Source organism: Rattus norvegicus, chromosome 8, assembly GCF_021556685.1.
Source record: "Rattus norvegicus strain SHRSP/BbbUtx chromosome 8, alternate assembly SHRSP_T2T, whole genome shotgun sequence".
In the NCBI taxonomy this organism is placed as follows: domain Eukaryota; kingdom Metazoa; phylum Chordata; class Mammalia; order Rodentia; family Muridae; genus Rattus; species Rattus norvegicus.
In genome coordinates, this window is record NC_141541.1 from 76,361,034 (window position 1) to 76,376,475 (window position 15,442).

At 42.4% G+C, this 15,442-nt stretch overlaps 1 protein-coding gene across 1 annotated transcript in view; it reads left to right on the top strand.

The window, feature by feature from the left end:
- Nucleotides 1–14,349, top strand: part of Vps13c (vacuolar protein sorting 13 homolog C) — a 165,236-nt gene extending 150,887 nt beyond the window's left edge. Inside the window, 7 exon segments of the mRNA XM_087564087.1 lie at nt 852–975; nt 1,352–1,466; nt 6,947–7,035; nt 11,669–11,792; nt 13,654–13,737; nt 13,981–14,049; nt 14,052–14,349. Of these exon segments, the coding sequence (XP_087420213.1) occupies nt 852–975; nt 1,352–1,466; nt 6,947–7,035; nt 11,669–11,792; nt 13,654–13,737; nt 13,981–14,049; nt 14,052–14,090 (644 nt within the window). The 3' untranslated portion in view covers nt 14,091–14,349.
- Nucleotides 14,350–15,442: the final 1,093 nt, after the last annotated feature.

Sequence of the window (15,442 nt, forward strand, 5' to 3'; positions counted from 1 at the left end):
CAAAAACATGAAGACTGTCTGTCCCCAGTGCATAAATAAGTAGAATTTGGCATATCTGCTCAATAGAATATTATTCAGCCATGGACAGAAAGCAAGCAGTGATACATGCCACAGTGTAAATGAGTTTAGAATGCACGATTCTGAGTAAACAGAGCCCAGTCTCGATAGAGCATTAGGTGAAAGCTACTCGGGTGTGGTGTCCAGAGGAGCAGCTCCAAAGAAAGTATGCTGGGTGATGGCTGGGTGATGGCTGGGTGATGGCTGGGTGATGGCTGGGTGGCTGGGTGTGAAGAGGCAGGGGAGGGAGGAGAAGGGGTGAGTCGCATGGGTTCAGATGCGGATTGGGGAAATAGAGTGACAGACTGTAGGCTGTCTTTCTGAGACGACAGGGATTTTCTAAAATCGATTGTGATGATGTTGTTTAGTTCTTAATAGACCAAAAGTGTTTAATTTCCATAGTGGAATATTTTATAGTGTGTGAGTTTTAATAGAGTTGTTTTTAATATACTACTTGGATATCCTATTGTTTGTGATGGTATGAGTGAGTGCTCTCTGGTAAGTTTTCCGATCCCCCTAGCATATACACTGACTAAGCTGTCAGTCCTCTCAACCCTGTGTGGACCTCGGTATCCAGAGGTCTCTGCCCATCCTTGGCATAAGCATCTACTGAAGCAGTCTGGCTTTGGCCCAGGAATCTGTGCTTTGAGAACAACCATAGTATCATAAGATGAAATATATCGTCCCTAGGAACCTAAGTACTTGTGGTTTCTGAGTTGGCTTGGGTTTTTGTTGAGTTCAGACTTGCCTATGTTAAAGTATCATTGTGTATCTGTTGTCTTTGGTTTATAAAGGTGCTAAGAAGGAGGGCGCTGCCGGCTTCTTTAAAGGAATTGGAAAAGGGCTTGTGGGTGCCGTGGCTCGTCCAACTGGCGGGATCATAGATATGGCCAGCAGCACCTTCCAAGGCATTCAGAGGTGAGGATGTCCATCCACTTGGGCGCCGTGCTGTGTTAGCCTGCTCTTAAGGCTCTTGGATCTAATGGGAAGTCATGGAAGCTTTATAAGGCCAAGTACTATGGAGAGGGGTACAGCCCAGTTTTCCTTTCATTTCATTTCATAGTCAGGTGCTGACAGACAGCAAGGCTACAGAGTGTCCGTGACCTTTCAGAATCTGACGCTTTCTTTCTTCAAGGAAAGGGTGGATGTTTAGGCATGGCTTTAATAATTTTTCTTCACTTTGAATGAGTTTTAAAAATGACTAATAGTTTTCACCTATTTATCTTTGAGTTTGAGCATCATAAATTTGTCCGATTTTGAAAGATGCTCACGTATTTTCCGTTACACCATTCAGGGTAGCAGAATCAACCGAGGAGGTGTCCAGCCTCCGTCCACCTCGCCTGATCCACGAAGACGGCATCATCCGTCCGTATGACAGGCAGGAATCTGAGGGCTCCGACTTACTAGAGGTAAGTGCTGTTCTTCATGGTTGCGAAATGGAAAGATTCTAGGACAGTGATGTCATGGGTGAGTTTTAGAGTACCCGATCATGAATCTCTGAAGGAGTCTCCATGGATTGTAGAGTAGAATTTGTTACTGTGTATGGTGGCCTGGCATGTTGAGGGGAGCTAACTGGTAACTCATTTTCTACACAGGACAGGAGCAAGGCAAAAGCCCTTTCAGTGCAGAAAAGACTGTCTTGGAAGCAGCTATAGGCTGTTTCACAGTCCCGGTGGCAGCTTGCTTAGTCACTGTGCTTTGATTGGCTTCTCGCTTTGTGCTAATGTTGGAATTCCACTGCTGCCCTTTGCTCTCAGCCACGTCACCTGTGAGAATCTAAACTTTTTCTGCTAAACAGAACTATAGGAGAGAAAAAGATTTAAAAGGATTAATGTAGTTTGACATTTTATCTTGGCTTTAGTTTCACTATACTTAAACAATATGTATATGCTTAAATTGCTATTCTCCTATGACTGGCTTTCCCTCAACAGAGACTTAGTAATATTTTCTTTATGATAAAGATGACTTAGTTATTCTTAGCCTTTGGTTTTCATTACATGTGATTACATTTTATCTTTTTGCATGCTTCTAACTTTTTTTTCTTTCTTTTTCTGCCTACACAGCAAGAACTGGGAACACAGGAGTAAATGCTTCCTGTACTGCCTGATTCCATCCTTAAAACTCAAATCAAACCACTATTGTTTAACCGTGTGTGAATCAGACTGAGGGTCAATTTTAATGAAATTTCTTTATAACTCTCTCTTCCGTCTGAGCTTTTCAAAATGGTGGCCCATAGTTGAAAATTGTGGCTTCATGTAATTCTACATGGGGCTAAGAGATTGGTGTAAAAGATTCTGTGGTGCAGGAAATAACATTGCTAGTTTGGAGTTGGGAGGTCAAAGTATGTTGAGCCCAGAGCGCTTTTGCTGCCATTTTGGGAATTGTATCCCTTATGTATTAGGTCGTTGTGTGTGTACCCTTCAGAGGATGTTGGGAAGGGTGGCTCTGTGCAGTGGATGTCTGTTCCTGAATCTCAATGGTGGAACTATGTAGAGTTCTGCTCCCAAACTTACTCAAGTTATGGGACTATTAACCTGGGACATAGTGTTTCAATAACTAATAGGTCGTTTCTCTGAGCTTGTCCTTAGACCTGAAATGAGCCTTGGCATAGGAATTGTAGGAAAATGTTCCTTCAGTATATTTTTTTCTTTCTTAAATCAGTTATGGATAAATAAATGATGTAATTTTATGTGGTCTGCACCCCTTTATCAGGGATGCTTTTGGAAAACTGAACCCCATTGTTGGTTAAGCTTACTTCATAATTACTAGTTTTGATTATTGTAATTAGAGTTAGTAACAGAACATGTAATTAAGCAAATCACCTCTGTGGCAGCTTAATGTATAGATATCTCTCCTTTTCTAAACAAACTCTCAGAGGTCTAGGAGATGGCACAGTTGGGAAAGTCTTCCTGGCAAGCACAAAGACCTGAGTTCAGATCTCTAGCACCCACAGAAAAGCCACACATGGTGGATGGTATGTGTCTGTGTTCCAGTACTGGATGGAGTAGGGGTCATGACGGGCAGAACCTGGCGTTTGTTGGCAGCCAGCTCACTTATTTAGTGAGCATCAGATTTAGTGAGAGACCTTGCTCAAAATCAGAGCAAAACAAAAGATAGAAAGTAATGGGGGAAGACACCGGATAAGGAGCTCAGTCTTCTACACACCTTCACAGACACGTGTACAAACATGCACATGCATATACCACACATCCGTGTGTGCACCCCTTCACAGACACATGCACAACATACATGTGTATATGCTACACATCCATGTGTGCATCCCTTCACAGACACATGCACAACATACATGTGCATATAGCACTGACACTTCATAAATTTAATCCCCAGAGATTTCTCTTGATGCAAGCAAAATAACTATAAATTATCATTTATACCCCAGCTAATTCCCAAAGTAAATGATATTTTAATTTCTATTTAAAATAATAATGGGAATGTTTAATTTTGTGATTTAATAGTGTCTTATCTGTAAACTAATATTGACGCCAAAGTCAGAACTTGATCTCTAGTATATATTTGAAGATAATGAAGATGTTAAGGTGCAAGCATTCAGTTGGATTATATATTCTCTCTTTTTTTTTTTTGGTCAAGGTCTACTGTGTGGCCCTGGTTGGCCTGGAACTCTCGGTATAGACCAGGCTGACCTTAAGTTCACAGATATCCTCCTGCTTTTGCCTCTCATGCGCTGGGATTAAAGGCATGCATTTATGTTTTTAAATGAATAGTTATAAAAACAATTAGTTGGACTCTTTACATCTAAAACAAACACTGTCACTTTACATCTAAAACAAACACTGTAAAGAGAAAATAACTGATGTCCAAGACCAGACAGCACTGGTTGGACAAAAGAAATGTGTTGCATCCTTGGCGGGGCACAGCTCAGGTAAAGCAGAATGCACGAGGCTTGAGTTTGAACCCTGGCATCGCCATGTTCCCCTCAAATCCAGACTTCTGTGTCCAAGGGACCAAGTATAGAAAAATATGTAAATATTTATAGTACCCGAAACATAAAAAACAAAATATAAAAAACAAAAAGCTTCCAGTGCCTGGATAATTGGGGACAAGCACAGTGTCCCCGTGTGTGCAGCTTCTGTGAGAATCAAGCACAATCTGTTACTTAGGATGCTGCAGCTCTTTGTGTGAGTCACAAGTTTTAGTTTTCCTAAATATATTGGTAATTTTACTGAGACTTTTGTGATCCTCTGAAATCTGGGGTCTTTTTTCTTTATTTATTGTTTTATTTTACTTTTTAGCTCCTTAGTGATTCTTGTGGTTTCTCTTTTTATAAATGTATATCTTAAGCAAAACAGTTATTTCAGCTAAGGCTGTAGTCATCTGGTATGGCTTTAGAGTTTTTGTTACAATGTCAGACAACCCTTTAAATTGTAACATTGTGATAATTTTTGGAAGGAATGGAAGGTAAATCGCGGTAGGATTTGCTAGCGCCTTCCTGGGTGACTGAGTTCGGCTCATGCAGCTCTTCCCCACCTTGCTGTGGTCAAGAGTTAAAGAAGCAGTTTCTGATCATTTAGACTGCTGGGTTGATTCCTTAAGGGAGCAAGTGTAACTAGACTTGCAAATGTCACAGAGTCCAAAGTATTAGATTATATCTTCCTCACTCGTACTGTAATATTGACTTATTCTAAATAATTTATTTGGGGGTCTTTTGAGCCCTCTTTATCTTCTTTTTTAACCTACCAAACATTCCTCTGTGAAAATCCTCACTTACATGCTATGTGTTTATAGTATAGTCCACTCTAGTATTCCTTTAGGATAATGCTGCTTATACGGTACATGTATTTATGTATATGTATGTATAGGTAGACAGGCTTTATTTATTATTTATTTTGCTGATCATTCTTAATGGTCATACAAGATTTAACATTGTTTTCTCTGCTTTTCTACCTAAGTATGTTTTTCCGTGTATGGAAATGTTTTACTAACACGTTAACTCTTGCCTGTCCGCTTACTCACTGAGGTAATCTTGCATTGTGTATCTGTTCTTCCCTCTGACATTGGTTCCTGTACTATACTTGGTGATATTATTAACTGTGATAAATACCATTGTACATTGCATTTTGCTTTTCCATGCCTTGTGCTGTTTTCCTGTAATTAATTTGAAAGGGATGAAAAGAATGTGTAAAGGATCCTTCCTTTACCAAAATGTTACTAAATTCTTCATGTGGAGTTGTTGAAACCAAGTATTGCATCGGTCAGCCTGGTCTCCTGTTACCCTCAGCTTTTAAAGCAAGACTATATCTTGCTTTAAATTTCAGAGTCTAGTGGATCTTTAATTGCACTGGAAAGATGTTTTACAGTGTATCCTGATGATAAATTGCATATGAGGGCTCTTGGCAGTTGAAGTACACCTTAATAAAGAATGGAAATTTGAGGAGAGGTACAGGCGTCTCCGCTCCCCCCAGCTTCTCTGGCTTAAACCTGTGTTTCCCTAAATCCCGCTAAAGGCACTAACTACATTGTAATTGCGTGCTGTCCTGTTTTCCTGTTCTCTCTGAAGAAACTGAGGCACTGATGGCAAACTGTGAACCGAGTGCCCATCTCCTCTTTGAGATGCTTTCTGAAGATGCTGCTTCAGCTCTGTGGGCGTTCTCTTCCTCACTCATGGCTTTTGCAATCCTTGTCTGTGGCTTTTTGTGATTGGCAAGGAATGACTAGGGGCCAACATATTTTTAAAATGTGGGTTCCATTGCCAGCACCACAGATGAAACTGTACTTAAGCTTTGCAGTCACAACACCAAGCGTGCTTTCCTGGCTCCGTTTGCTGACTGTACAGTCCTGATGCTGTCAGGGTGTGTTCTCAGTCACACAGTGGGACAGCCTTGCTCACTCAGTGTGTCTATCTTCTGTATTTTATGCCCATGTATTATTAGATCTTTAGTCACTCATTATAGGTGATATCAATGATATTTATTAGTATTTGTTATAAAATATATTTGTTTTTAATGTGTATTGACTAATTTAAGTCAATAGTTTTAAGATACTTGAAAAAGAAAATAAATATTTTATTGGCTACAATTTATACTTGGGTTATTTGTGCGTTAGGAATAAACCGTGCAAATATTTTGAAATGCTGGAAATCCTTCATATCCTTAATTGTCTATTTTAGTCAGAAATATAACTTCAAAAATGTTTCTTTCCAACTTGTGCTTAATTTATGTGACCAAACAGATAGAGACAGCAAAACCCTTGCTTTTTATAGCCCTGTCCAAATAAACGGTTGGGTCTTAGCTTTTTAAAACTTATTTTGTGTGTGTATGTGTGTGTGCCTGGGTGTATGTTTGTGGACCGTGTGCATGACTGAACCTTTGGAAGCCAGAAGAGGAGGACATCAGATTCCTTGGAACTGAAGTTACAGGAGATTTTGAGCTGTAGTGTGGATGCTGGGAATGGAACCTGGGTCCTCTGAAAGAGAAATTTAAGTGCTCTTATCCACTGAGCCATCTCTCCAGCCTCTGGGCCTTAGCTTTTAAGAATGGTCACATACTTCTCTCAAAGCAACCTAAAGAAAAATGTGAACCATCCTATAAAAAGAATTTCACAACCACTATTTCTGAATTTTATATCTGTGCCACCCCAAGTCCTTGCCAGGGAGGGACCCTATAAGGACCACTAAGACATTAATGTGGTAGCTTTATGTTACCATATTTATATATTCTTAATTAAGATGTGTGATTGTTTCTGGTTGATAGCTTTGGGTTTCTTCAGTTACCAAGAACAAAGTATTTTTCATCAGATGCTCACTTGGTAAACATTCCATACGTCTGTGCCTAGCATTAGTTATCATCGGCTGCCATACAGATCACAGTTAAATCCATGTAGTTCCTAAGTCTTAGCTCTTGCTTCTTTTCAGAACCAGATCAAGAAGTTGGAGGGAGAGGCCTACCAGTTTCACTGCACTGTTCCTGGGAACAAGAGGGCTGTCCTTATGATTACAAACAGGTATGGGCTTCCAGATGCACACAGCTGTGCTCATACTCATGGGAGGACTTTCAGAGGCCATGGTGACAGAGGAGTTGGAAAAGTATACCTCAGGGGCAAGATGGCCATTTCCATATAGTCAGAGACACACAGCTCTGGGTAGCTCTCTGACCGCATGTGCCTCGTTCTGGAGGTGCGGAAGCTTGGCCCCGCTTGGCTTAGGGCTTATCCGGATGCATCAGCTGCTGAGGACACGGTGAGCATGGCCTTCCTCTTGCTGTGATGTCACTGTAAGGGGTCACTTCCAATAGAAGAGGGCCATGCCACTTTCCCTTGTAAGGTTTTGTATGGGAGATTGACAAAGCCCTTTTCTGTATGCCCATCCAAGTTCCTTCTGAGTGTTTTAGGAATAGCAAGCACACCCAGAAAAAAGGGAATTGTGCTAAAATATCAGACTTAATGTCCTGGGATTTACCCTAGAAATAAACTTATCTGCAGATAACTACTATGGATCAATAACTTTCAAAGTGCTGTGTCTTTTAGGATTAAAACAGACTATGTAGAGTAGGCACACTCTGCCCAGTGTTTTTCTCCCACTCTTTTACACCCTCCCTTCCTCCCTCTCTCTATCTCTTTCTCTCTCCCTCTCTCCCTCCTTCCCTTTCCCTGTAATGTATCCACTCATCTGTCTGAATTTTGGAAGCCAAACTCAAGGGGGTAATGGTTGCTAAGTGAGTGCTCTCCTGCCGAGCTGCAACCCCAGCTCCTCTACTGGATCTGAGTATACCTAGGTGAGAAGGAAAAATAAGAAAAGGTGAATGAAGCACAGAATCCTGACTTTGAAATGAGCGTTGTAAAGAGGTAGCCAGTCACATAAGGAAGGCTATTTACTCACCTTAAGGTCCATTAGTTGGGGAGCGAACACAGGGGCTGGAGAGATAGCTTGACAGATAAGAGCACTTACTGCTCCTGTAGGGGGCCCTGTTCAGTTCTTAGCACCCACCTCGGGCTGATGCCTCTGACATCTACGGGCACCTGCACTTAAGTGTACACACCCACCCTTCACACACACTTCAAAATGAAAATAAACCTTCGAAAAATCTGGAGTAGAGATCTTGGAGACTCCATACCAGAGTGTCACCTAGGAGATGACAAGATTTGAACTGTGATACTTTGGAACAGGAGAGAGAATAGAGACTTCATGTGGTAGAACATGTTACTGGAGAGCTGAGGAGAAGAGAGAGCTTTAAAATGCACAAAACAGTAAGTTGCCTTTGGCACAAGACTTGGATATCTGATACGGCAGTGGGTTTGGTCAGGGGTGTGGGAGTGCTCATCAGAGACTGGCTAGAACCGTGTGTGGTTATTGAAAGTGTCAAAAGAAGGGAGACACTGCTGGCTCGTGCTCTGCAAGCATCAGGGGTACTGTAGCTATCAGTCCCAAACAATTAAAAAGTTCTCACAGAACCCCCTGAGAAACATTAAACCCCGTGCGTTAACACCCAGGGCTAGCCCATTCTTCTCTTGCCTTACAGCCACTGTCATAATGAGGTTGTTAATGTTTCCTCCTCGGGCTTTGCAGCAACTGCTGGTCTTAATGTTCTATTCTAGGCCGGGAGCCCCAGCTCTCTGCTTGTCACCAGATGCATGTCTAAAATAAAGAACCTTCATATTGTTTCTGATTACCTATAAGTTAAGCTGTAATTTAAAGAGGACACTCGTATCATTCTAAAAGTAGACATTAAGGTGATTTTTCTCACCAAGGTATGCATTTGGTATTCCAGTCACAGACTCCTCCAACACTGCTGGAGTTGATGGCACAGGCTGTTATCCCTGCTGTTAGGGAAAGCAAGTCAAGAAGACTGCAAGGTTAAGACTTGACTAGGGTACAGATTGAGCTGAGCACCAGCCTGGGCAAACTGTGAGACCTGCCTCAAGATGCATGGGGGCATAGCTCAGTGAGGGAGTGCTTGTCTAGCATTTGCAAGGCCCTGAGTTCATTCTGAGTACCACAAAATCACTTTGCACACATAGTCTGTCAGAGTGTCTGTATTGTCTAAACAGTCACTGCCTCTTTTCATGATCAACCCGAACTCTTCCTCCCCATCATTAGTGAAGCCTGCCCAGCTTCCAGTGCTGAGTTCATGGTGGCATTCGTTGTCTGTGTGCTTGTTTTCCCTTCTGTGCACTGGGGGCCTCTCCAGCAGAGTCCTCACCATTATTCTTTCCCTTGGCACCTACATGTTTGAAATCACGAATCTACATTAGTAATTTTGCTGTCTTTGCTGGAGACTTAAAATCAAGTATAGTTATATCAATTATTAATCCGACTCAGCGACTGGGAAATCAGTCTTGGTGTCCTTTAAGGATTACGCTATTTTTTTTATCACTATTCAGTAAAACGAGACATTTCTCCTGTGATATACATTAGCATTAAAATGTTCAAGTCTGGTATTTATTAGTAAGTCCAAAGTGAGTCTTTGCTGACATTTGGGCTTGTGACATTTCCTGTGTGATCTGCCTTGGCTAGAAGTGACTGACAGGAAAGAGCAATTAGGAAGATTCCCAGTAATGGGCTCCCCTTCAGGGGCTTCTGCTACTTGCCTCCCCATGAGGGTGCATCCTGTACCTCTTGTGTTTCAAATGTGATTTCCCTCTCAGTTGTTTTGCTGGTTCAAAAACAAAAACAGCATTCCTAAATTCTGCTAGATTGACAGAAGGGGCATTTTTAGAGTCCATTTTGTTCGGTAGAGAGTTACGAGGCATTTCATTTAACATTTACATAGACTTTTTTTTCTTAAACAAAGCATACTTTTCTGTCAGTGAATTTTAAAATTTTTTTATTATTTTAATTTTTTACAGTGCAGCCACTGCCCTCCTCCTGCCCCCCCCACAGCTCCTCATCTCATTCCTCCCTCCCCAAATCTCTAAGAGGATGCGCTCTCTCTCTCTCTCTCTCTCTCTCTCTCTCTCTCTCTCTCTCTCACACACACACACACACACACACACACACACACACACACACACACACACACACACGCACCAGGCCCCTCCACTCTCTGAGACCACTCCCTTTGAGTCTGAGAGTCTCTCACTTCCCAAGTCTCTGATAAAGAGTGCTCCCCTCCCAGGTTGCATATTTTCATTTATTCTGCTGGCCCTCAGCCCCCATACCTGATCACGTTCCCCTTTCCCCCTCCTCCTTCCCACTTAGGTCCCTCCCTCCCTTTGCCTCCCATGATCCTTTTCTTCTCCCTCCCAAGTGGGATTGAAGCATCCTTACTCGGGCCCTTTGGCTTGTTGACCTTTTTGAGTTCTATGGACTGTATTCTAGGTATTCTGTACTTTTTTGGCTAATATCCACTCATTACTGAGTACATACCATACATGTCCTTTTGTCACTGAATTACCTCACTCAGGATGATATTTTCTAGTTTCACTAATTTGCCTGCAAAACTCAGGATGTCCTCGTTCTTAATAACTGAGTGATACTCCATTGTGTAAATGGACCACATTTTCTGTATCCATTCTTCTGTTGTGGGACATCTGGGTTGTTTCCAGCTTTTGGCTATCACGGATAAGGCCACCATGAACATAGTGGAGCATGTGCCCCTGTGGTATGATGGGGGCATCTTTAGGGTATATGCCCGAGTGATATAGCTGTGTCTTCAGATTTATTTCCAATTTTCCGAGGAACCTCCAGATTGATTTCCAGAGTGGTTGTACCAGTTTGCAATCCTACCAGCAATGGAGGAGTGTTCCTCTTTCTCCACATCCTTGCCAACATGTGCTGTCATCTGAGTTTTTTTTATTTTTGTCATTCTAATTGGTGTAAGGTGGACTCTCAGGGTTGTTTTGATTTGCATTTCTCTGATGACTGAGGACTTTTAACATCTCTTTAAGTGCTTCGCTGCCATTTGAGATTCCTCTGTTGAGAATTCTCTGTTTAGTTCTATATCCCATTTTTTGTTTGGGTTGTTTGGGGTTTTTTGGAGGTTAGCTTCTTGAGTTCTTTATATATTTTGGATATTAGCCTCTATTGGATGTGGGGTTAATGAAGATTTTTTTCCCCAATTTATATGATCACATATGCCCTCCATTTCTCCCTTTCAACTGCCCTTGTCTCTTCTCCCAACATGCCTCTTTCCTAACTTCATGTCCCCATCTTCCTTTCTGTTTTAATAACCTTCTAAGTCTAATATTTGCTGATAATACGCACATGAATATCTGCTATCCACTGGAGCACAGGAAACCTACCAGCAGCCACACTCAAAACAGAAAGATTCTGCCTCCCCAAGGAACTATCCAATGCCAGGAGTGCCTCAGTAATGGGGCCTGGAGATGGTTTCCCGTCTATGCTGGGGTTGGGCTAGCTTGATCTTGTGCATATCTTGTAATGGTAGCCACAGTGGCCTTGAGTTCCTAAGTGCAGTAGCCATGTCATGTCCAGCATTTCTCAGCATCCTCCCACCCTCCAGCTGCTACATTCTTTCTGCTGCTCCTCCCTGATAAACATTTCCTGTCCCTCTTCTAGCCTAGCACTCAGCCTGTGTCCTTCAGCTCCCACTGGGGCCAGCTTTTATTATCCACTGAACGCACACAGAGTAAAGAAAGAACTGATCTGTGGCTGTGTTTGTTTTCTTTTCCAAAACAGGCGAGTACTGTTTATAAAGGAAGTTGAAATCCTAGGCCATATGTCTGTGGACTGGCAGTGTCTGTTTGAAGATTTCCTGTGTCCTCCTGGAGTCAGTGAAAATCTGCTGAAGATTTCAGTTAAGGTGAGGAAATATGAGTCAGACCTTCAGAGGCAGAGAGACCCAGTCAGTGCTTTCTGACTGCCCACAGTTACAGAGGCAGACGGTGTGGGGGAGCAGGGCCATCACTGTGCTAGCTCCTTCTAGGCTGTAAGCAAACAACTCACTTTGTATAACGCTTATTCTGTGAAATATCAATTGATCCACTGGAATTGCTTCTGCCTCTTGGAAAAAATAGGCTTTAGTGAGCTTTTGTGTCTTCTTATGCACACCAGATTTGTTATAACCTTAGATGTTTCTACAAATGTTCTCTTTGCTAAGCTACCAGTAGACTAAGAGCTTCAGTGAAAGTAAATGTTAGGTCTAAGGTCAGTGGGACGCTGAACAGGCTGAAATGCTTGCTGTGCAAGCATGGCCAGCTGAGTTTGATCCCCAGAACCCTGTGGAGAGAAATGCCCCAGCAGAGTTGTCTTGATCTCGGCACATGCACTCACACCTACCTGTCAACACATCGCACACACAGACTGTTAAAAATAGATTAGGTCTAAATAGCTCTGTTTATAATCTGGTGCACACAAAATGTGAATACAACGTACGCGTGTGCGTCCTTTTCATTACACATTATGGAGTGAGCAGAAGTTGTACCTCATCTTTGCTGGATTCTCACGCTTACCCCCTCCCCCAACACACACATCCTACTCTAGATGTATTTTTATCTCTCTTAAGAAAACACACACAATTGGCGTTCTAAATAGAGCATTGTGTATCTTTCTTTTGCTTAAACAACAATGATATTATCCTCTTTACCAAGACTCTCCAAATATTTCCCACAGCTTTTAAATAGGTTTAAAGTGAGTGTCCTTTACTCCTCTCATTATAGACTCTTATAGAGAAGAGACTCCTACGTCAGCCTGCCCAGGTGTGTTCTGGTGCAGGTCCTCACTTGGAACGTCACAGCACAGCGTGCCCTGGCAGGAAACGGTGCCCTGGCAGGAGTGGGGCACGCTGTCCTATGCATATTTACAGTTCCCTGGTTATCACCTGTCTCTCAGTTACTTTTCCCTTGTTGCACTTAAGAAAGCACCACGTGAAGGCAGTGTATAAAAGAAACAGTTTAATTGGGGGCTTATGGTTTTAGAGGGTGGGATCCATGATTCTGGAGCAAAGGCATGGTAGCTAGAATAGCTGAGCACTGACATTGTGATCTGAAAGTGGGAGACAGGGGTTGGGGATTTAGCTCAGTGGTAGAGCGCTTGCCTAGCAAGTGCAAGGCCCTGGGTTCGGTTCCCAGCTCTGAAAAAAAAGAAAAGAAAAAAAAAGTGGGAGACAGAGAGAAAGAGAGACTGGGTGTAATGTGAGTCTTTTGAATCCTCAAATCCTGCCCCCATTTACAAGGGCCACACCCAACAATCCTTCCCAAATAGTTCCACCAATGAGGAACCAAATATTCAAACATATAAGCCTATGGGAGCCAATCTCATTCAAGCTACCACAGCACCTTACCTTCACATCAGTGGTGAGAATTGATCCTTACATTGCATAAGGATTTTATCTATCAGCAGATGAAGGGGAGGGTCTTTGGTCTGCCACTGGTCTATCAGCTGCCGTGCATTGTCACAGTATGATCTCGTAGGCTATTTACTGTTGCCTGCAGAAGCCTTTATTTTATACAAATAGGTCTATAAATTATGACTGTAGTGTGCAGCCACTCTCCTTGTAGCAAGGTGATTTATTTCATAGCGTACTTAGATGTATGCATCCATTGGTGTAGTGCTTATGAAATAAGTTGACATTTAAGCATCCAATGAAAGATTATGGTATTTTTTTTCTTCTAAAGAATAATTCCTTTTTTTTTTTTTTTTGTCATTATTTCTTTTAAAAACAGGAGCAGGGTCTTTTCCATAAAAAAGACAGTGCCAATGTAGGTTATCTTCGGAAAATTTACCTGAAGGATCCCATCACAGCCAAGGTAAACTGTTTTAACGCCTCTCCCTCATGCCCCAAGGTTTTTAACCAGAAGACCTTTACAAGCCGGTAACAGCTAGTCGGCATTACCCTCACTCACTCTCTAATGCTTCAGGGTAGTTGGCGCATACCTCATGTGTGGGTGGTAGCCTGGTCCTTGTCCTCCTGCATGGAGACTGGCATCTCTGCCTTCCCTCGGGTGAGCCAGAGGTCACCTTTCAGTTGATAACCCTGCTTTGCCTTCCAGAGAGCCTTTGAAGCCATCGAGAGCGCGCAGTCAGCCAGGCAGCAGCAGAGGCTGATGAGGCAGTCGTCAGTGAAGCAGTGAAGCTCCTCAGGCCCCAGCTTCCATCTTGACCACGGATCTTACAAGGCTTCTGAGGGAGACAACCGCTTCAGAAGTCCTGCTAAAGAGAACCTTTCCAGCCAGTCTGGGCTGGCTTTTTTTTTTTTTTTTTTTTTTTTTTTTTTTTTTTTTTTTGACTCAATTTTGAGTCTTGGTTTTGCAATCCTGCATGTATTAGGAATTTACTGCTACATGTGTAGGTCAGACCTCAAAGAAATACCACTTTGCCTCAGAGAGACTTGTTCATTAATATTAAAATTGTAAAGCAAAGAGCGGTGGGCTTGTTTTTAATTAGTCTTTTCTGAAGAAAGGAGATTTTTAAAACGAGTAGTGTCCTCTGAAAGGTTTTAGCCAGATAAATAGTGGACACTCTGACATTTGCTTAAAGGTAATTTGTACAATAATTGAACTAAGAGAGCACTTTCGGTAAACCCGGCGATTGACTGAAGAAATGCACCTACAGGAGAGACGGCTCATTTTCTATGTTCTTTTTATGCAAATGTTATTTTTATCCTAATAGGATGAGTTTTACATGGTGCTTTTTCTTTCTCCTTTCCATCTAATCTCAGAACAGGGGCAGTCTGGCGCCGGCTGTCTACAGTGAGGCACCCAGTGTGTGTCTGTCAGAGTGGGTGCTTTCAGGATGAACTCATGAGCACAATTAGAGATTTCTGAGGAATGAAAACTGAGAAATTGCACTGTAAGCTCCTCGGCATTCAGGAATATATAAAATGCAACTTTTTTTTTTTAATATTTCCAGAGATTTATTTTAGAGTATAAAAGACTGCAAAGGGTGTCATAAATTAACATTTAATTCTAATGCATACCTGTAAATGTCTTTTAAATACCTGTTAGGAAGAGTGAAAACTCTCTACTTTATTATAGGATTTTTAAAGGTCTGTACAGAGTTGAGATCAGGTGTTCTCTGCGTCCATCCAGCAGCTCTGAGGCCTGTTAGGTCAGGGCTGCCTGTTGGCAGGTTAGGCAGGGGGCCAGGGGCTGCCTGTTACTCTAAGGGATTTTATTTCCTTGGGGGGCCTTTAGCTTTGTTCAGGGAGTTGAACATTTAGTTAAAGCGCACAGTCAGCTATGAGATGAGGAACGTGTGGATGTCCTTGTCTTGCTCTGCCTTAGTCGATTCAGGTCCTCCTTCCACACTCAATGCCAGTCACGCTTTTAGGACTGCAGGAAGACTTCTTAGCTCCCCACTGCTGCTTCACGTTTCTCTGAGGGAGAGTGAGAAATCTGTCTGGGGGTTGGGGATTTAGCTCAGTGGTAGAGCAGCGCTTGCCTAGCAAGCGCAAGGCCCTGAATTCCGTCCCCAGCTCCGGAAAAAAAAAAAAAAAAGAAAAACGAGAAATCT